This window comes from Elephas maximus, chromosome 9, assembly GCF_024166365.1.
Source record: "Elephas maximus indicus isolate mEleMax1 chromosome 9, mEleMax1 primary haplotype, whole genome shotgun sequence".
Taxonomy (NCBI): Eukaryota; Metazoa; Chordata; class Mammalia; order Proboscidea; family Elephantidae; genus Elephas; species Elephas maximus.
The window spans coordinates 64,333,246-64,355,054 of NC_064827.1; the positions used below are offsets into that span (position 1 = coordinate 64,333,246).

Sequence of the window (21,809 nt, forward strand, 5' to 3'; positions counted from 1 at the left end):
TTCTTAATAAAAATTGTTATGCCAGTTGACCTAGATGTCCTCTGAAACCAGGGTCCCTAGACCCCTGCCCCTGCTGCTCTGTCCCTCAAAGTGTTTGGTTGTATTCAGGAAAAATTTTAATTCTTGGTTTAGTCCAGTTGTACTGACTTCCCCTGTACTGTGTGTTTTCTTTCTCTTCACCTAAGATAACTCTTGTCTACTCTCTTGTCTTCTTGTCTACCAAAGGGTCTGCAGTTCGAATCCACCAGGTGCTCCTTGGAAACCCTATGGAGCAGTTCTACTCTGTCCTATAGGGTCGCTATGAGTCGGAATCGACTCGTCGGCACTGGGCACTGGGTACTCTCTAGTTAGTGAATACCCTTCTTGAGATCCAATTTCTTAACTCATAATTGCAATGTGTTGGGCAACTGTGGATGCTACTTATTTTTTGTGTAAACATTAAAATTCATTTTCCAATCCTGGTTGGGATTGGAGCGAGGCTACACAGGTTTTCGAAATGAGAACCTTACCCAGCTTTTAAATTCGTGTGTAAGGTTCCCTGGGAAGGGAAGAGAACCAGGGGAGTAAACCCTCTGCTGGCCATTAATATATTACACCAGCCCAAACCCTAGCAACTGCAGTCCTGAAGACTCCTGGTACTGTACTGAGGCCAGAGAACTCAAGGAGATTGGGCTAATGCCTTCCTAGTGCAGAAGAGAGCTTTCTAAAGAGAAAAGCTGATTATGTCACAGCTGCACTCAGAGGACGCAAAGCTTTCATGGCAAGATCCTCCCACCAACCTCATCTCTAGTTCCCACCCCTTTAGTCCTTTGCATTCCTGCCATAGGCCTCAGCTTGGCATCACAGCTAATCTTCAGTCCAACCATAGTGGCCTGTAGGGAGCCCCTCCTGACTCCTCCACCTACCCTGACCGATTTCCCAGGAGTGATGTCATAGTGCTCCAGGGTCCTGCAGTCCTTGAAGTAGGACCTTGACTCCGGCTCCCTGCTTCCTTTTTTTAATTGAAATTTATACCCATGTCCAGGAAGAATCCCCTGTAGGACCTGAGGGTACATCCAACAAATACTTATTGAATATGTCTTCTGTTCCTCCTCCCAGTCTTTACTCAATAAGACGTACACTGCCTGTCCACCTTATTTAATATTACAGTATGCTCTTTGGCACTTCCTATCCCCCATACCCTATTCCATTTCTTAATTTTTCCCATAGCACTTATTACCTTTTAATGTATTATCTAATTGGCTTGTTTATTATGTTCATTGTTTGTTGTTCTTCCTCATAGAATATAAAAACAACAAATAAACCTGTTGCCATTGAGTTGATTCCGACTCATAGCAACCCTGTGGGACATAGTGGAACTGCCCCACAGGGTTTCCAAGGAGCGGCTTGTGGATTTGATCTGCTGACCTTTTGGTTAGCAGCCACAGCTTTTAACCACCGCCAGAATATAACTTAGAATGTAAGTTCCATAATGGCATGGATTTTTTTCACATTCTTCACTGATGAATGAATCCCAAGCATATTGAACAGTGTCTTTGATATGGGAGGTGCATTTTTTAAATTAATGAAGTACTGTTATCGATTTCATGTGGCTTATTGAGATGAAAAAGATATTCTGTCTGCAAAGAACTTGAATTTTGAATCAGGCAACTTGGCTTTAAATTTTGGTCTGGCACTAGCTGTGTGACTTTGGGCAAGTCACCTGACCCCTTTGAGGATGCGTTTCCTTAAATAAAATAGAATAATTTTATCTGTCTTAAAGGTTGCTATCGAATGACTTAAAATGTTTAAAGTGCCAAAGCTAGAGTCCATAACCATGAGGGGCTCACGGTGTAGGGAAGGAAGAGACCAATCAAGGTATCTGCATGCGAGCTACAGAAACCATATGGGGCTGTCGACCTAATCGGGAGAGGAATTGGCTGGAAGGATATAAAGGAGTTCCTGAAATTCACTGAAAGTTTGGAGGAGCTGGCTCAGAAAACACTCGGGAGCCAAAGAAGGCCAGGTGGCAGGAATAATCAGCCGGAATGTCATTGCCATTGCTGGCAATAGCCATTGCCGTTAAAGAAAGACACTGGTGTACCCTGTCACAGATGCTGGCCACAGATTCCATTAATAAATGGCCACTGTTGCTAGATACTGTGAAGGTGGTAAAGCCAATCTCACAGGCCCTTTGTTATTGCATTCCTTGCTCAAGGTGAAAGTCTTTCTATGGGTATCCAGTTGGCAAAGGTCATGTCCTGGCTGCCAGGGGGAGGGGGAAAGGGTATTTTTTCCCCTCTTGGCTTCCATGATAAGAGTCAGGGTCCTCACATAATTGGAAATTCTTCAAAACTAAAAGGGAGTTTGGGTGCTGGGAAGCCATCAAATGACCAGCATCCACTACAGGAGAGGTGTGAGCAGAAATAAAAATGGGGTAAGACAAGCAGGTAGCTCTCACAGTGGTACTGTGTGGCACTCATACACACACCTGACTGGGGATGTGTCCATCAGGCCTCCTGAGGAGAATTTAAATAGAGGAACTATTTCTAAATGTGTGGCCAGTTTGGAGGAAAATTACAAGGGCTAATGCAGTTCCCAGGTCTAACAACAGCTGGAGCCTGAAGGGAAGCATTTAGCTGAGAAACCCGAACAGAGAGTTGTGTGGAGACAGTCACCTGACAGGCACTGTGGCCCTCTTATGGGGAAACTTTCAATCTATGCCAATGATGTAGAGATGGAGCTGGGAAATGTTCTGACTGGTCTGCACTCCTCCAGTTCTCCAGTCCTCCAGTCCTTCAGTATTCTGCTGCTGCTTCCTATTTTGATACCCAACTGGAAGCCAGAGGGCACAGAGTTCCCCAGAGATAGTTCACGTGGGGTGGCTGCCCAGGATCTGAAGGGGTGAAGAGAAGACCTGGAGTGCCATGGAAATTAATTCTTAATGGAGATGTATTGATGGCTCCCTGGGAGGTGAGGGGTGGAGAAGGGACCTTGGACCTTGAGACTGGAGTGGAATTTCAGCAGCCTTTCCAGATGGAGGAGGCACACTGTGGCCAGAGTGTGTGGTTCACAGAGTGTGGCCTTGGGCCCTTCTGCCTACCAGATGCCTATTTAGGGCCATCTACAACTTTCCAAAGGCAATGATTAAGGACTCCTACTTCATGTGGCTTCTTCACCAATCAGAATATGATTCTTGTGTGGCGTCTGGGGAATACCTTAACAGCTTAGGTATATACAGGTCTGGAGAGGGTGTAGGGTTTGGGCTGAGAGACTCTGAAGTCAGCAGCCAATGAGGGATTAAGCTTCCCACTTGAAGCTTGGTTGTTACAGAATGCCCATTTGTTTGGCTAGGACATCAGAGACTCGAACTGGTTCCCTTAGGTTTGAACCCCTGCTAAGAATTTGCATTTCCACCCCAAATATACTGAATCAGAATCTACATTTTAGCAAGATCCCCTAGTGATTCTTAGGTAAAATAAATTTTGAGAACCAGTGCTCTACTGGGGGGAGCCCTGGTGGTACAGTGGTTAAGAACTCTGCTGCTAACCAAAAGGTCAGCAGTTCGAATCCACCAGCTGCTCCTTGGAAACCCAATGGGGCAGTTCTACTGCGTCCTGTGGTGTTGCTAGGAGTCAGATTCAACTCTAAGGCAAGGGGTTGGTTGTGTTTTTTTCTTTTGGTTCTTCTGGGAACTTGTTAGAAATACAAATTCTGAGCAGGAGTTCGCACCAGAACCAACCACTTAGAAGCCCTGGCTGCTGCGGCTGAATTGCAGGCAGCAAGTCTTATGATCTGCAACAGCAACTTGTTTATATGACATGACAACATTCATTAAAGCAAGATGAACTCAGCAGCAAAGCCTTCACTTGGGCCATAAACTCTTCTTTCTGATCCTCTCTTCTGAGCCATCACATTCTGTCTGAAGGAGGTCTATCAGCCCAACGTTTTCATTCAAAATGTCAATTTGCTAAAAACCCCCAAGAGAATGAATTGGGGATTGCATCTCCCCTTACCCCTTTTTAAGAAGAGAAATGTTGAGCACTGTGTGGCTCTGACTCATTGCATTTGCTGAGGACAAACAGATCTGTGGTCCTGGCAGCAAGCTCCCTATTACTGCACGTGTTCAGGCACAGGCTGCAGAACTCTGGGCTTCCTGCCTTAATAGGGGGCACGGTGTAGGGGGGAAGGAGCTATTCCTAACACGATTTCTAGTCCTAAGACTACAGGATTGTAGGAGGATAAAGGATGCAGTAGAGCTTAACCCACACCCCCGTTCTACAACCTGTATTCCCTCCCCACGGCACTTATTTCCTCAGGGAAGGAGAAAATTTCATTGGGGCCTGGGAGAGAGCAGGAAAATTGGGCCCAAAAGGCCTGAGTTTAAATCCTAGCTCTGTTATTAATGGAACCCTGGTGGCGCAATGATTAAAAGATATGGCTGCTAAAAGGTCAGCAGTTCGAGTCCACCAGCTACTCCTTGGAAACCCTATTGGGGCAGTTCTATTTTGACCCATAGGGTCGCTATGGTTTGGAATTGACTCGATGGCAACAGGTTAGTTTTCTTTTTTTTTTTTTGGTTTTCTGTTATTAACTGGAAACCCTGGTGGCATAGTGGTTAAGAGCTACGGCTGCTAACCAAAGGTCGGCAGTTCAAATCCACCAGGCACTCCTTGGAAGCTCTATGGGGCAGTTCTACTCTGTCCTGTAGGGTTGCTATGGGTTGGAATTCACTCCATGGCTATTATTAATTAGATAAGAAGCCACAGGCAAGTCATTGCATGTCTTTGAACCCAAGTCCATCATATATAAAATAATAGTTGTTGTTTTTAGGTGCTGTTGAGTCGGTTCTGACTCATAGTGACCCTATGTACGACAGAGCAAAAATAATAGTAGTGATTAAAAAAAAAAAAAACCTAGACCAAATTCATTGCTGTTAAGTCAGTTCTGATTCATGGTAACTCCGTGTGTGTCAGGGTAGAACTGTGCTCCACAGGGTTTTCAATGGCTGTGATCTTAGAGAACTAGGCCTTGCCTTTCAAGGTGCCAATGAGTGGACTTGGACTGCCAACCTTTCAGTCAGTAGTCAAGCATAAACCCAGGGACTTATAGCACTTCATGCATGTCAAGCACTGTAGTAAGAACCTCACACAAATGCGGTTACTTATTCTTCAAAGAAACTCTGTGAAGTAAGAACTGTTATTATTCACACATTACAGATGAAGAAACTGAGGCACAGAGAGATTAAGAAACTTGGGAATGGTGGAGCCAGGATTTGAACTCAGGAAATGCGACACTGGGGATTTCAACCCTTGTATGATAACAATCTTATTTTGTGTGATAACAATCATTGTTAGGAGGTTACAATAAAATATGGGCATAAAAGCATCTTCTAAACCATAAGTTATTAGTTGTAGAAGTATTGAGCAAGAAGCTGAATCTTAAGTTGCAAGCTTTGTCCAATCTTGTTCAACTTTGTTCAAAAAAGTGTTCTTCTACCCCACCCTCTAATCTTTCTTTTCTTCTTCCTTTCCTCTTTTGTTTTTTAATTAACTTTTATTAAGCTTCAAGTGTTTCCTTTCCTCTTGACCACTATCTCTTACCTTTCCTTCCAACATTCCTCCCTGTGTTCAAATACATCAATGTTGGTGGAATTCAGACTCAACGACGAAGGCAAAATAACAGTCGAACTTAAAAGTACTTGTGCTTTTATTAAAAAAAAAAAAAAAAAATACAATCAGGTACTGTCCAGCTGTGTTTTGGAAAGGAGATCTCTTTTAAAATCCTTAGTTTTCGTCATCACCATTATTATTATATTAATAATATTAATCATGTCCTTAAAATCAAAACGGTGTTGGTTTTTCTGGTTTCCGGTGTATGAAATGTAAAAAAGGGACGTCTTCCAATGACACACATTTAAAACGTTGCTACCAAAAATAATGATCATTAATTATACAGCTTTGTGTAAGATATGGCTGGTTCTAAAACAAACTACCAACATACAGCCTACCCCTCTCCCATTCCCAGAGCCACCCAAGAGAAGTAAAAATCATTGTGATGCCGTCGCTAGAAGATTTTTGCTGAATCAAAACAGAAACCTATTGAGACTGTTGTCTTTGGTGCCAAGGAAGTAATTGCCGAGTGGTTGGGCCACTGTTGCTACTGTTGGCCCTGATGGTGCATGGTCAACTTTGCTCTTGCCAAATGCCCAGGTGTGGCTTGATTGTTGGACTGGTTGTATTGATGCTTTGGTAAAATTCTTTCCTTTCTCTGGGCCTTACTCCTCCCTTACCCAGTTGTCCCTGGAATTTATGCCCGCTTGCGCCTGCCTTCAAGATTTCTGAAGTTGCTGGGTCTCAGCTTCATCTCAGCAAACTGGATTGAGTGTTCATGGCCTTTCCAGTGGAACCAATTAACGCCCTGCAAAAAATAGAGAAGGCCTCTAGGTTAGTTTCCATTAGGCAAAACATTCACTGACCATTGCTATTAAGTCAACGAAATGAAATGAGCTGTGTTTCAATTTCAGCATTTGATGTTTCACAGCAGCCTCTTTCCTATCTATCCATCAGTCTGTATCATTAAAAGTTTCAAAAGAACTGGATGAATCAGACCTAATTTTTTACTTTAGTCGGAAGTCACCTGAGTTTGCATTGAGCTTTGAGCTGCCATCTGGAAACAAAACAGTGGCTGATGAAACTCACCATCATTAGAAATAGATTCTGAAAGAACTCAGATCATAATTGGAGCTTTGCAGGATTGAGTGGCTATATACAGGGAGAGCTATAATTCCTGATATTCCTAAAGAATATTTTAATAAGGTTGTATTATGGAATAGCAGAAAGAATGTAGGTGGAATAAAAGTTTTGCAACATGAATATAGGGTTATTTGAGAGCTAAATGATCTTGAGTAAGTTATTAAACCTTTCTGAGCCTCAGTTTCACTACCTTTTTTCCCTCCAGATTGGTAATGCCTACCTTGAAAGGAAGCTATAAAGATTAAATAAGTTTGCAAAAGATCAATTATAGTGCTGGGCACATTGTAGGTTCTGGATAAATATTACTTCCTTAACCTCAATTAGGGAGAAGTATTTTTGGAATTTGGGCCAAAGATTTTCAACAAGGCTGTGTTTGTGTCCAGGCCTTCAGGTTCCCTGTTTGACTCTTTAAAAACCAAACCTATTGCTGTTGAGTTGATTCTAATTCATCATGACCCCATGTGTTGCAGAGTAGAACTGTGCTCCATAGGGTTCTCTATGGCTGATTATTTCAGAAGTAGCTCACCAGGCCTTTCTTTCTAGGTGCCTCTGGCTGAGTTCAAACTACCAACCTTTCAGTTAGTGGTCATGTGCTTAACATTTTGCCCCACCCAGGGACTCCTGTTTGACTCTTTATAGAGGAGAATAAAGACAGTGTAACCATGAGTCAGAATCGACTCCATGGCGAGCTTTTGGTTTAAAGGCCAAAGATGGGTAGTCTGCCTGTCAAGTCCAAATGGCCCCTTGTCCCACTGGGGAAAGGAGCAGACTCAGGATGTGGTAACTTCGACTTCCTACAGTGCTCCTGTGAAGCCACCACCCCATGCGCTGAACCCCTCTTTAAGCTACATAGGGCTGCAAAGAAAGATGTTCGTGGAGAAGTTAATGACTGGTGAAATGAGGGAAAAAAAGGAGACGTTTTATCTGATTCTAAGTATTTGGAATTTACTGACATCGAGAGGTTTCTGAGTCTGACAGGGAGGTGGGATTTAAGAATGGCCAGTTCTTAATGGGCAAATACGTTTGTAATTACTCCTGCCTGTTTCATCTCTCCCTTGGTTCACCTAAATGGCCTCCACTTTTCTCTGTTTTCCATTTTGGGGGTCAGAGAAAGATTTTGTCTGAGGGAAGCTTTCCATGTTTGGACTCCACTTGACCAGTGCTGTCCTTGGAGTCTTCATGGGTTCACATGTACTGTTTCTATGATTTTACCTGACCTGCCGCGTCACTGAGATCTCCTCTTAGAGTGTTGTCATGCTCCCCGAGCTTCCTGTCTGCTAAGCTCAGCCAGGATGGGACAAGCTGAACTGGTCCCCTATCAGCCCCAACCAACTTCCTTCCCTGGGCCCTCGCCTGGGCCCTCACAGCCCACTCACCTGACTGTGGTTGTTGTCCCCATATCTGCCCATCAGGTTGACGCGGTGACAGTTCTTATACCAGAAAGCTCCTTTGTAGGACAAGGCACAGTTGGTGATGGCTGAGTCTGTGTCTTTGTCAAAGGTGGAGAAGGATCTGCCATTGTGGTAGGCCATGGAGTCACCTGGGAGTGAGGGAAAATACAGATCTGAGAAATCCTAGCTGGAGCTTTCCTTCCAAGCTGAAAAGGGCAGGACCAGAGGTGACAACTGAGAGGTCCTGGGCCTTGAACATAGCATGGAACACCATATTGGGTAGGGCATGAGGATTAATTTCTGACAGAAGCAGCAGAACTTTGTAGAAAGGGGGTTGTAGGTGGCTTTGGAGGGTCCAGGTTCGAGTTCCATCTCTTGCACTCCCTATGTGTAACCTTGTACAAACTTCTAATTGAATCTCAGTCTTCTCATCTTTAAAATGGGTCTAGCACATCGATTCTATTTGCCAGTGAACAGTACTTTGTGACAATTGGTATGAAGGTGTACTACAAACAGGAAGAGTTGTATGCGAATGGTTGTTACAGTTGTCTTATTCTTTAGATTTTTCTGCATTCCTTTTACATAAAGGACCTCAGAGAGTAAAGGGGCGAATCTGCACTTAAATAACGATGTGCTTTCCGCTCTAAATACAAATATCTGTAGCCATATCTATAATGAAACCCTTCAGATATCAGATGTCACCAAATAGCCTCTGTACCGTATAAACTGAAAACCAAACCTGTTGCCTTCGAGTTGATTCCAAGTCACAGTTATTTTAAAAGAGTCTGTCTGACTAGTGTTCTCTTCTTAGACAAGAAATCCATTTATATGTCCTACTATTTGGAAATCTAATTTGTAATTCAATTTATTAAATTTTAAAGAAGCGTTTAAGTGCCATTTCCTTTTGTGTCCCGCCACCCCCAACCCTGGCCAAATCTATACACAAAGATTTGAATATGCCAATGACTTCTACCCTAATATTTTGGAGCCAGTTTGCCAAAAGAATTCAGATGTCTTAGTAACTGATGATGCTACCAAGAGAACGTGGCTGCAGGTAATATTGATGAAAGCAGATACTCTCCTGAGGGAATAGCTGGTTTTAAGCCTACAACCAAAAGGACACAGGAAATGCAGCTTGCAAGAGTTAGCTTAGTAAAGGGGAATATAGTGGCCCATTCTTGCCCTGGAAACACAAAAAGAGATTGGTGGGGGCCACATTCCTGCTGCTTGCTGAATTTGCTTGCTTTGCAACAACATCCTTCTCGCCTGAAGCCATCTCAGTCAAAGAGATATTTATTGCCAGGTAATAAAATGTTAGAATTCTTTGAGTGATGCAAGAATGAAAACAACTGTAGCCTCTGGGTATCTCTGTGCCTGACACCAACTTTCATGAGAACTGCCATCTCAAAAGAGCTTTGTGCCTCTCTGGGCTGAGCCTGGTTTTTGGTACGCTCTGTCTGTAGACTTTTCCCTTTATGGATGTTTTCTTTCAGGGATCAGAGAGGGTGGGAATATGCCATAGCATCTGTGTTTTCTATTTCTATAGGCTTAACTGAAATCTACCCAAAGTGGGGGTGTATGGTGTGGAGCTGTCCACACTCTCAGGACCAATCCCTCCTTGTTACCAAGAACACTGGTGTGCAGCAGTTCTCTGCAGCCAGGTTTGCATCCTGGGTTCACCCTCTACAAGTGGCTTCGCCTTGGTCAAAGAATTGAGCTTTTCGGAGTCTGAGTTTCCTCATCTGTATTGTTGTTGTTAGATGCCATCGAGTCAGTTCCGACTCATAGTGACCCTATGCACAAGAGAACAAAACCCTGCCCCATCCGGTGCCACCCTCACAATCGTTGCTACTTATGTTTGAGCCCATTGTTGCAGCCGTTGTGTCAATCCATCTTGTTGAGGGTCTTCCTCTTTTTCGCTGAACCACTACTTTACCAAGCATAATGTTCTTCTCCAGGGACTGGTCCTTCCTGATAACATGTCCAAAGTGTGAGATGAAGTCTTGCAATCCTTGCTTCTAAGGAGAATTCTGGCTGTACTTCTTCCAAGACAGATTTGTTCCTTCTTCTGGCAGTCCATGGTATATTCAGTATTCTTTGCCAACGCCATAATTCAAAGGCATCAATTCTCCTTCAGTCTTCTTTATTCATTGTCCAACCTTTGCACGCATATGAGGTGATTGAAGATACCATGGCTTGGGCCAGGTGCGTGCTCAAGGTGACATCTTTCCTCATCTGTATAATAGCAGTATCTTTCTGGAATGGGCTTTGTGGGAATTAACAACAACAGCCAAAAACAAACAAAAAAAGACCAAACCAGTTGCCATAGGGTTTTCAAGTCTGTGACTTTTTGGAAGTAAATAGCCAGGCCTTTCTTCCGAGGTGCTTCTGGGTGGATTCAAACCCCCAATATTTTGGTTAATAGCCCAGTGCTTAACTGTTTGCAGCATGCTGGGACTCCTTGTGGGAATTAAATGGGGGAATGTGTGTTAAACATCTACAAAAGAGGATGCTACCTGGTAAGCCATAGTATGTGTTGTTTTCTTATTAACTCCTTCTCTAATGTGGAGCCAAAAAGCAAGCAAAAGCCATTTCTACTCAAAGAAATCTTCAAAACCTGGACCAGATTATGACTCAGACAAGGAATGAAAGGGCTTCTTGGGAGGTAGTGAGCTCCTGGTCATGAGGGGTTATAAAGACTGAGGCTGATGACCAATGACCACTTGGCAGGGATGTCTTAGAAGAGATTTAAGCAGTTAGGTGATAGAGTGCATCGTTGCTACTGAAAGTGGTTCACAGACCTGCAATATTGGCAGCACCTGGGAACTTATTAGAAATGCAAAATCTCAGCCCCACCCCAGGCTTGCTGAATCACCATCTATAATAGGATCCCCACCAAGTGAGATGCACATTAAAATTTGAAAGGCACTGGGTTAGGTGATTATTAAGACCTCCGAAAAAGACTGTTTTTCTTTTGCTGACATCTAAAAATGGATAAGAAAAAGACATTTTCTGAGTGACTGTAGTTGCAACTCAATCCTGATTGTTCTGATTCCCAACTTATTCTATGTTTCTGTGACCAAAGTATCCACCCAACCCTGTTCAATTACAGTTCTTCTGGGTTAGCATCTAGTAGGTATTTGTCTTGTTGAAAAAGGTATGCCCAATGAATAAGTTGTTGGTTTTGCAAAATTCTATATTATCTCCCATGTTGTTTCTGTCACCAAGGCCATATTTTCCAACTACTTATCCTTCTTTGTTTCCAACTTTTGCATTCCAATCCCATTCCAGTCACCAGTAATTATCAGTGCATCTTGATTGCATGATCAATTTCAGACTGCAGAAGTTGGTACAAGTCTCCAATTTCCTCATCTTTGGCATTGATGGTTGGTGAATAAATTTGAATAATAGTCTTATTAACTGGTCTTCCTTGTAGGTGTATGGATATTATCCCATCACTGACAGCATGTTGTATTTCAGGATAGATCTTGAAATGTTCTTTTTGACAATGAATGTGGCACCATCCTCTTCAATATTTGTAGCCATACCTATAATTACACCCTAAACATAAACCCTAAACATAAATGGTGACTATACATATGGACCTTGCCAGATGTAATACGCAGGAATCATATAGACTACATCTGTGGAAAAAGGTGATGGAGAAACTCAATATCATCAGTCAGAACAGGGCCAGGGGCCAACTGTGGAATAGATCATCAGTTGCTCATATGCAAGTTCAAGTTGAAACTGAAGAAAATTAAAATAAGTCCACAAAAGCCAAAGCATGACCTTGAGTATATCATACCTGAATTTAGAGACCATCTCAAGAATATATTTGACACATTGAACACTAATGACGACAACCTAGATGAGTTGTGGGACGACATCAAGGACATCAAAAATGAAGAAAGCAAAAGGTCATTAAAAAGACAGAAAAGAAAAACAGAGCAAAGTGGATGTCAGGAGAGACTCTGAAACTTGCTCTTGAATCTAGAGTAGCTAAAAAAAAAGAAAGAAATAATGAAGTAGAAGAGCTGAATAGGATATCTCAAAAGGCAGCTTAAGAAGGCAAAGTAAAGTATTATAACGAAATGTGCAAAGACCAGGAATTAGAAAACCAAAAATGAAGAACACTCTCGGCATTTCTCAATCTGAAAGAACTGTAGAAAAAGTTCAAGACTTATTGCAATATTGAAGGATTCTATGGGCAGAAAATTGAATGATGCAGGAGCATCAAAAAAAGATGGAAGGAAGACAGAGTTACTGTACCAAAAAGAATTGGTCCATGTTCAGCCTTTTCAGGAGGTAGCATATGATTAAGAACCAATGGTACTGAAGGAAGGAGTCCAAGCTGCACTGAAGGCATTGATGAAAAACAATCCTCCAGGAATTGGCAGAATACCAATTGAAATGTTTCAACAAACAGAGGCAATGCTGGAAGTACGCACTCGTCTATGCTAAGAAATTTGGAAGACAGCTACTTGGCTAATCTACCGGAAGAGATCCATATTCGTGCCCACTCCAAAGAAAGGTGATCCAATGGAATATAGAAATTATCAAACAATATCATTAATATCACATGCAAGTAAAATTATGCTGAAGATAATAAAAAACAGTTGTAGTAGCACATCGACAGGGAACTGCCAGAAATTCAAGCTGGGTTCAGAAGAGAATGCGGAATGAGAGATATCATTGCTGATGTCAGATGGATCCTGGCTGAAAGCAGAGAATACCAGAAAGATGTTTACCTGTGTTTTATTGACTATACAAAGGCATTCGACTGTGTGGATCATAACAAATTATGGGTAACATTGCAAAGAACGGCAATTCCAGAACACTTAATTGTACTCGTGTGGAACCTGTACATAGGCCAAGAGACAGTTGTTCAAACAGAACTAGGGGATGCTGCTTGGTTTAAAATCAGGAAAGGTGTACATTAGGGTTGTATCTTTTCACCATACTTATTCAATTTGTATGCACAGCAAATAACCAGAGAAGCTGGACTATACAAAAAAGAATGAGGCATCAGTATTGGAGGAAGTCTCAATAACAACCTGGGTTATGCAGATGATACAACCTTCCTTGCTGAAAGTGAAGAGAAATTGAAGTACTTACTGATGAAGATCAAAGACCACAGTCTTCAGTATAGATTGCACCTCAACATAAAGAAAACAAAAATTTTCACAACTGGCCAAATAAGCAACATCATGATAAACAGGGAAAAGATTGAAGTTGTCAAGGATTTCATTTTATTTGTATCCACAATCAATGCCCATGGAAGCAGCAGTTAAGAAATCAAACGGTGTATTGCATTGGGCAAATACAGTGCAAAAGACCCCTTTAAAGTGTTAACAAGCAAAGATGTCACTTTGAGGACTAAGGTGTGCCTGACCCAAGCCATGGTGTTTTTAATCACTTCATATGCATGAGAAAGCTGGAAAATGAATAAGGAAGACCAAAGAAGAACTGATATGGATATATCAGTTTTGAATTATGATGTTGGCAAAGAATATCACATATACCATGGACTGCCAGAAGAAGGAACAAATCTGTCTTGGAAGAAGTACAGCCAGAATTCTCCTCAGAAGCAAGGATTGCAAGACTTCATCTCACATACTTTGGACATGTTATCAGGTGGAACTAGTCCCTGGAGAAGGACATCATGCTTGGTAAAGTAAAGGGTCAGAAACAAAGAGGAAGACCCTCAACGAGATGGATTGACACAGTGGCTGCAACAGTGGGCTCAAACATGGCAATGGTTGTGAGGATGGTGGAGGACCAGGCAGTGTTCTGTTCTGCTGTACATGGGGTTACTATGGGTTAGAGCCAACCCAACAGCACCTAACAATGACAACAACAAGAAGGTATTTATCTTATCTAGTGGTTTTGTTTTTTTTAGTGGTTTTTTAGTGGTACTATTTTTGGGTAGTGGTACTATAACAAAAATACCACAAATGGGTAGCTTTAACAAACAGAAATTTTATTTTCTCACAGAGTCCGAATTCAGGGTGCTAGCTCTAGGAGAAGGCTTTCTCTCTCTGTGGGCTCTGGAGGAAGGTCTTTGTCTCTTTGAGCTTCTGCTCCCAGGCGATCTTTATGTGGCTTGCATGCCCCTCCCTGGTCTCTGCTCTGCCTGCTAGTTTAATCTGTTTTATATTTCAAAAGAGATTGACTCCAGAGATATACTGTACACTAATCCTACCTCATTTATATAGCAAACACAATCCATTCCCAAATGAGACTATAACCAGAGGCATAGAGGTTAAGATTCACAACACACAATTTGGGGGGACATAATTCCATCCATAACAGTATTCAAAGGAGCCCCTGGATGGTGTAGATTGTTCATACGCTCAGTTGCTAACCAAAAGGTTGGAGGTTCAAGTCTACCCAGAGGCACCTAGAAAGAAAGTCCTGGAAGTCTACTTCAAAAAAATCAACGGTTGAAAACACTATGGAGCACAGTTCAACTCTGACACACGTGGGAGTTGACATGAGTTGGAATTGACTCGATGGTAACCTTTTGATGTTTTTTTAGGTGTTCAAATAGCTGTTGAATCCATAAATGGATGCATTAATGAAGGAAAGAAGGAAGGAATGGTGAATGGATGAATTAGGTTCTTGGGGCTGCTGCCCCGTACCTGCTGTCCCGCTGTACCCTTCCACCTTCAGCTTGTAGCGCGACCCGGCATCTCCCACGCTGAACCTGTCGTAGACGGCGTAGGCTGTCTCTCCATGGTCCCGCAGGTCCACCCGGAGTTCGTACTGCCCCTGGGCTGTGATTTTGCTCAGGTTGTCCAGCCCTGTTGAGGACAGGCAAGGGTTGGTGAAGAAGCACAAGTGGCCGAGGCCCTCATTTCTACTCTACCCTGCAACATCCACAGCTGCACTGGAAAGAGGTTTGAGTCCCGCAGACCTGGGCTTCAAGCCTGGTCCGCCCCTTGCTGGTGCAATGCCAGGCAACAGATACCATGTTTCTGAGCCTTAGGTAAAATCAAGTTGATAATTGTTGCCCTGCCAACCTCCTAGTGTATTGTGAAAATCAAAGGAGATAAGGGGCTGAAAGCACCTTTTAAATATCCCCAGCCCAGGCAACAGCGCACAGAACGGTGCTCTGTGTGAGGCAGGTTGTGGGAAAGTGTGAGTTGCATGCATGGATGGATAATGGCATTATCGTGTTAATTTTGGAACTTTCAAATTGCAGTTCAATTTGCTTATTAGTGAAATTCCTATGGACAAGCAACTTCACCTCTCTGAGGCTCTGTTTCCTCTTGTGCAAAATGGAGATAAAACTTACTCTGGGGGCAGAGAGTGTGCTAGGAGGTTTAGAGGTTATGGACATAATCATATCCATATAGCCATATAACCATCTCAGCTCCTAGTGCCCAGGACAGACTCAGTCAATGATATCAGTGAGGGCAATTCTATAAATGGTTCAGTGAATGACTTAGGATCAAGCAAATTCTTAAGGCCTGGCTGTTGGTTCTCCATTAGATTTTTAATTTTAATGACCCATAGCATTGAGCAGTCTTCCCCTGAGCATGCAAAATTCTCTGTCTACCATCAGAGCTATTGCCTCCTCCTAACCCATGTCTCTCCCATAGGCCACTGTGGGTCAGGACAAATGAAAAAGGCAGCAATGGGCATTTTGAGGCAGAACCCAACATGAGGGGTGACATTACCCAACCAGAATTCATCTCTGTGGTCCCCAAATCCAGCAGCATATGCCTTCCAGTTTCGATAGAAATCCTCGCGTCCATTGCTGCGTCTCAGGAACACCTACAAACATAACCGATGAATCTGGGTACACTGATGCTATTGAAGGGAAGAGAGGGCACCTTTCTGAGTGGAAGAACATTGGACCGTGGCGAGAACATCAACTCCCATGGTGCCTGGTAGATAGTAAGTGCTTGGTCAGTGCTAAATCGTATCAGTAATGGGCTCCATGATCGATGCCAACTGTACTTCATAGGGTTGTTTGAGGAAGATCAGATGAGATAAATTATTAGAAAATCCTTTTTCCCTGTCTTTTGTCTCCAGCTTCTTTCCTTTTCCTTTGTTTAATAGGTAATTACTGAGTGCTTCAGTGTGGCACGCACTATCTTGCAAAACCTATGCCAGGGTGTCAGAGTACACAGGGATGACCTCCCCCTTCCCCCACCCTCACCCCCCACTAACTCCACCCACCACCCATCCCACCCTCAATGCTCGAGAGCTCTAGAGTCCACCTTGGTGACACTCACAATCCATCCACCCCCGTCAGAGGTCATGTCACAGTAGACTTGCAGGGGCTGGGCCTTATCGCCATTCAGATAAATTGTGTAGAGGCCAGAGGTCGTGTCTCCATTTAGCATTGCTTGGGAGCAGTCCTTGGGGAATGGGTACAGGAGTCCAACTGTGGATAAGAAGAAATAGTGACTCTTTCAGAAGCAGGAGGACTGGGGTAAGAACTTTCAAATGGCAGCTCAACTGCTTATTGGTGAGATTCCTATGGGCAAGCAACTTAACCTCTCTGAGGTTCTGTTTCCTTGCATAAAATAGGGACAAAACCTATTCTTCGGGGGTGCTAGGAGGTTTAGAGGTTATGCATATAAAGGACACATCTCCGTCTCTTATATTGATGGAAGCAGTCAGTGATATCAGTGGGAGGAGAGCTGAGCAGCATATGCCTGGTCAACCTTGATTGACTTCTGTGGAGCAGCCACGCAGCACCCACTGAACGCCAGGGGTCCTGGTCAGCATGCCTGGGCTTCTAACACAGGGGGGGTGGCCCACTGTCGATCAGGGACCTTGATTAGGGTACAGGCTGCTTTGAAAATCTGATAAAAGATTTGAATATTTGATCTCCCCAAATACATTTTAATCCATGTTTATAGTTGCATCTCAGCCTCTTCAGAGGACTCTGAAGTCAGAGACCAAGGTTTTAGTCCTGAACTTGCCACTTCCTTTCTGTGTGATATTGGAGAAGTCATTTAACTGCTCTGGGCCTTGGCAATCTTAGAGGGATAAAACAAGAATGCTTAAGACGTTCCCAAGTGTGACAATGTGAGAGGAAAAATTAAACCACCGGTAGAAATGGACCACCTGGGGCTGTATTCAGTAGGTGCCTGAGAACTGTCAGCCAGGGCAGGTTTTTTTTTTGATCTGATATCTCATCTACTCTGCTTTACCTTCCCAGCCCTCCCCTGAGATCTATCATTATTTACTTGTTTTCTTGCTTATTTCACAGTCTAAGACTGAGAGCATCTTTAGGGCAGGTGCGTATTCTTGTGCCCTTAGCACCTGGTGTAAGAGCTGGCACAGAGGAAGCAGACGGGAGCAGAAAGAGAGTTGAGTGAAATGTGAGAGGCAGGGAAGCAGTGCTGGGGAACACTCAGTGTATCCCACTTTCAGGGCTGTCCAAAGACCGGATCTTCCCTTCCTCAAGAAAGGAGCAAAGGAACAATATGCACGTTTACCATCAGCAGTAGACGCCAGGTGGCAGGGTGCAGGGAAATGTCCTCTGACCCTGAAACCCTAGCTCTGACTTTAACTCACAGTGTAGCCTTCAGCAGGTCATTTAGTCCCTGGGAGTCTCCGTTTGCCTCCCAGGAAATCAAACACAATAATCCTGGCCCCTGTACCAGCTGGCTGGAACACTGCTTAAGCTTATGAATGAAAGCAAAAGATATTTATAACCTCTGAAGTGCTGAAGGAGAGGGGAGGGACATTGAGCTTATAATGAGCCTTGACAAAGGACCACTTACTGGGTTAGGAGTTCCAATACCTCCTCTAACCCACACGAGGTTCTTATGAGGAAGTGATGGTTACTAATCCGATTATATAGATGAAGAAACTGAGCCTTGTAAAATGAAAGTAACTTTCCTAAGTTACACAGAGCAAGTCGTGAAGATGGGGATTGATCCAGTTGTGCTCACTACTAGTCCTCTTTCCTTTCGCCATGGTGCCTATAACCTTCTCCATCCACATCCTTGGGCTTTCAGGTTGTTGTTAGTGGATCCTGACTCATGGTGACCCCATGTGTGCAGAGTAGAACTGTGCTCCATAGGGCTTTCAAGGCTGCAACTTTTTGAAACTGGATCACCAAGTCTGTCTTCTGAGGTGCCTCTGGGTGGGTTCAAACTGCCAACCTTTCAGCTAGTAGTTGAGCACTTAACCTTTTGCGCCACCCAGGGACTCTGGGCTTTCAGGCAGTAGCAAGGAATTGAGCCTTTTAAGAGACGTATTTGAAAAATTTAAAGTCAAGGTCAACAGGGAAGTGGAGGGTTGACTCAGTCTCATGAGGTTAGTTTCTCAAGGCTTGGTCACTCCCCAGGGCCCCCTTACTTGTGGTGAAGATGGTCTGGATCACCTTGCTCCTCAGGGGCCCATTCAATGCCTGGATCTTGGCTGTGTAGTGGGTGGATGGGCTCAGCTCTGCCAGGTTGTAGGAGGTGGTGTCTGGACCCAAAATTACTTCCTATGGGCAGAAGAAGAAAAAAAAAAATAGCTTCTATTCACAGAAATTCTCAGGGTAGACAGTGCACTCATTCATTCATTCATCCCTCCTTTCATTTATTCATTCAACAAAAATCTACTAAGTACCCACGCTGTGCCAGGCCCCATGCTGGGGTGTCAGAATTGGAGAGGGTTGCATCCTGAGCAAAGGCCCTGGGGCCAGAAGATGCAGAATGAATTAAATAAGGTGAGGAGGCAATTACCTCAGCCATACTTGGTTTCAGGTTGGGGAGCAGTGGATGAGGTGGGCGAAGGCCAGGTTACAAAGGTCCTTAAATGCCACGCTATGGAATTTGAAGTTTATCATTACAAGGAATGGGGGGGTCCCAAAAGATTTTTGAACAAGTGAATGAATGAACCCAGCTGTACTTTAAGAAGCTTCATCTGGTGGCAACATGAATCTCACAGGGAGCAAAGGTCTAGACTTTGAGAGCAGTTAGCTAAGTGGCCCCCAAATACAGCTCTCATTGTCCGCTTTGAAGCTTTTAATCCATGTGATGCCTGTGCCCCATCCAGACTGACTGAATCCTAACAGCCAGGAGAGGGACCAGGCCAGGTGTGTATTTAAGAAGGTACTGGATGATTCCGATTCAGTTTTTTTTTTTTTTTTTTTTTGAGTCAGCAGTTGACTAAAATAACCCAGTAAAAAAAAAAAAATTAAAAAAAACAAAAAACCCAGTAGACGCGGCAAAATGAAGGTCTGAGCTGGCCCAGTGTGTTTCCTTTCTAGAACGGAGATATCTGGGAGAGGCAGATGTGTGCAGCTGCTAGGGGACCTGTGCTCACTACTTTGGTAGCTTGTTTCTGGTTGCTGAGCTGCTACCCCCAGGAGGTCATTGGTTTCAGTTTGCAGGAGATCCTCTTTCTTTTTAAATTTCTTTCTAGCTTCCAATTCCTGTGGGATCACCTTTTAGCATGTGACCTTGGTGTCTGGGATTGAAATTCAACCTACACTCCTCTTAAACCAAACACAACATGGCTCTCTACGACCGAAAACACAACAGACTGGATTAAAAAAAAAAAAAAAATGAGCTCAGGGGCCCTGAGAAAGCTCTCCCGTATCCTCAGAGTGGGGCAGGTATGTCATCTTGGTTTTTCTCACGGGGGAATTAAGTCCCAGAGAGGCTAAAAGTTTTGTTCTAGCTTCACAATTTGTCAGTGGCAGGGGATGGCCTTACATCCCGGTCTCCCAGTACCTATTTCTCCTTCACCAGGCTTTTCCCGAGTGAGACATATAAAGCTGGGGATTGGACATGCAGGGAAGGAAACTGGGGTGAGTGCTCATTTAATATCAAAGACCCAGCGACCTTTGGGAGGCTTTGGATCAATTACCAGGTACAAAGCTGGGCTGATCAAATTACTTGGGGATCCAATTACCTGTCAGCTCTTTCAGCTGCTGTGCAAAGCCCTTTCCAGGGCAACTAGGGTAAATTAGAATGAAACTCATGGCTTCGGTAAACTCAGGATCCTAGAATGCCTGACCAGTAGGGGAACTTAAAGATCAGTGAGTCCTATTTCTCATTTTACAGATGTGAACACTGATACCTAGAGAAGGGAAGGATTTGCCTTAGGTCACACAGTGAGTTGGTTCATTGTTAGACCACCTAGGGGAAGGGCTATGATAGTATTATGAATTGAACTGTGTCCTTATCAAAAGACATGTTGAAGTCCTAACCTCTGATGCCTGTGAATGTGGTTAAAATGAGAGAGGGTACAGCATGTGATTCAGAAAGTCTGGCATACAGTACCAAACCAAATCAAACCCACTGCTGCAGAGTCAATTCCCACTCACAGTGACCCTATAGAGTTTCCAAGGCTGTAAATCTCTATGGAAGCAGACTGCCACATCTTTCTCCCACAGAGCAACTGGGGGTTTCGAACTGCTGACCTTTAAATTAGCAGTCAGTTGCTTTAACCACTGCACCACCAGGGCTCCTTGGCATGTAGTATAGTCCCCACTAATTTTTTTTTTTTTCACTGCTCCCCATTTGCCTTGGGGCAGAGAAATAGCACTGGGATAATTCTTCCCTACTCTGGGGTTTATGAAAATGCTTGTAGCATTGGGGAGTTGTTTATGTACTTCAAGATACCTTGACTGTCCCGTCCACAGATTCATAGACCAGGAGGTAGCCAGTTACAGGTGCCCGTGGGCGTCGCCAGGTGAGGAGGGCAGTTTCTGACTGAACCTCAGTAGCGGTCAAGTCTCTTGGAGAATCGAGGTCTGTAGAAGATAAGACATTTAATATCAAATATATCAGTAAGTGTAGGACAAAAATCCCTAGCGAGGCATCAGGAGACCTGGGTTCAAGTCTTTTCCCTATTTGCCCTTGGGCCACAACCTTCCCCAACCGTAAAGGAGAGGGTTGAGCCATGTAATCTGTGAAGGCATGAAGTCTATGTGCTTCACCTTACCCTAAGGGCAAGCTTTTCCTGAGCCCACCATGGTCTCCACTAGTCCTGGCTGGATTTTGGGAGAAAGATACAGCTGTGAACACAATTACCAGCCCTTCCTTTTTTCTAAATAAAAGGACAGATGAATGTTAATATTGATGCTCGCCCCTACCTAGAGAACATTTCTCCTGTTTCCTTGCTTGCTGAAGTTTGTAAAAAGATCTCAATGTATAAAAATCCAGTGGGCATCTAGGAAAACTTGCCTGAAAAATCTCTTAAAAATATTTCCTTGCCTAGAACATGGATCATTAAATACTGAGTTTTGGGATTAGGGCCAATGGAGACTGGTTTTCTACTTAAAAAACCTTCCTCTTAAAACCTTTTCCTAGTCCATGGGGAGACCAAGGTCATTTCAGTTCAAAAGGAAATGGTGTGTTTCTTAAGGTCTCCAGTGAGTGGGCACTGGTGAATTTAGCTGCTGTTGGCATCCTCACATTGCAAGAACCTGACTTCAGAAAGAAGAGTTGGGAGGGTTACTGTTTAAGATGGAGGCTGTGGGTGGGTGTCTCAGAAAGGAGGGCTTCTGGCTCTTGATGCCTCCCTACCTGTTGTGAACTTGGTCGTGATGACTGAGCTCTTCTGGGGCCCTTTCTCTGCAAAGATTCTCAGTGTGTAGTCCGTGGCAGGCTGGAGGTCGGTCAGAGCGTACTCCACTGTGTTCCCGGACACCGTGCGTGTAATTTCTGGCACTAAACAAGAAATCCACATGCTAGGCAGTTACCTCTCATGGGCT

General features: G+C 43.7%; 1 protein-coding gene across 7 annotated transcripts in view; it reads right to left on the bottom strand.

The window, feature by feature from the left end:
- Window positions 1-5,696: 5,696 nt before the first annotated feature.
- TNC (tenascin C) overlaps window positions 5,697-21,809 on the bottom strand; it is a 99,411-nt gene continuing 83,298 nt past the window's right edge. For 6 of the 7 annotated variants that reach the window (XM_049895124.1, XM_049895125.1, XM_049895122.1 and 3 more), the window contains 8 exons: window positions 21,622-21,765; window positions 20,716-20,846; window positions 18,455-18,587; window positions 16,372-16,523; window positions 15,811-15,907; window positions 14,770-14,931; window positions 8,111-8,274; window positions 5,697-6,399 (listed from right to left, as the gene is read on the bottom strand). In XM_049895124.1, the coding sequence (XP_049751081.1) occupies window positions 6,289-6,399; window positions 8,111-8,274; window positions 14,770-14,931; window positions 15,811-15,907; window positions 16,372-16,523; window positions 18,455-18,587; window positions 20,716-20,846; window positions 21,622-21,765 (1,094 nt within the window). In that variant the 3' untranslated portion in view covers window positions 5,697-6,288. The remainder of the gene's footprint in view (window positions 6,400-8,110; window positions 8,275-14,769; window positions 14,932-15,810; window positions 15,908-16,371; window positions 16,524-18,454; window positions 18,588-20,715; window positions 20,847-21,621; window positions 21,766-21,809) is intronic. The other variant, XM_049895127.1, reaches the window with a different exon arrangement.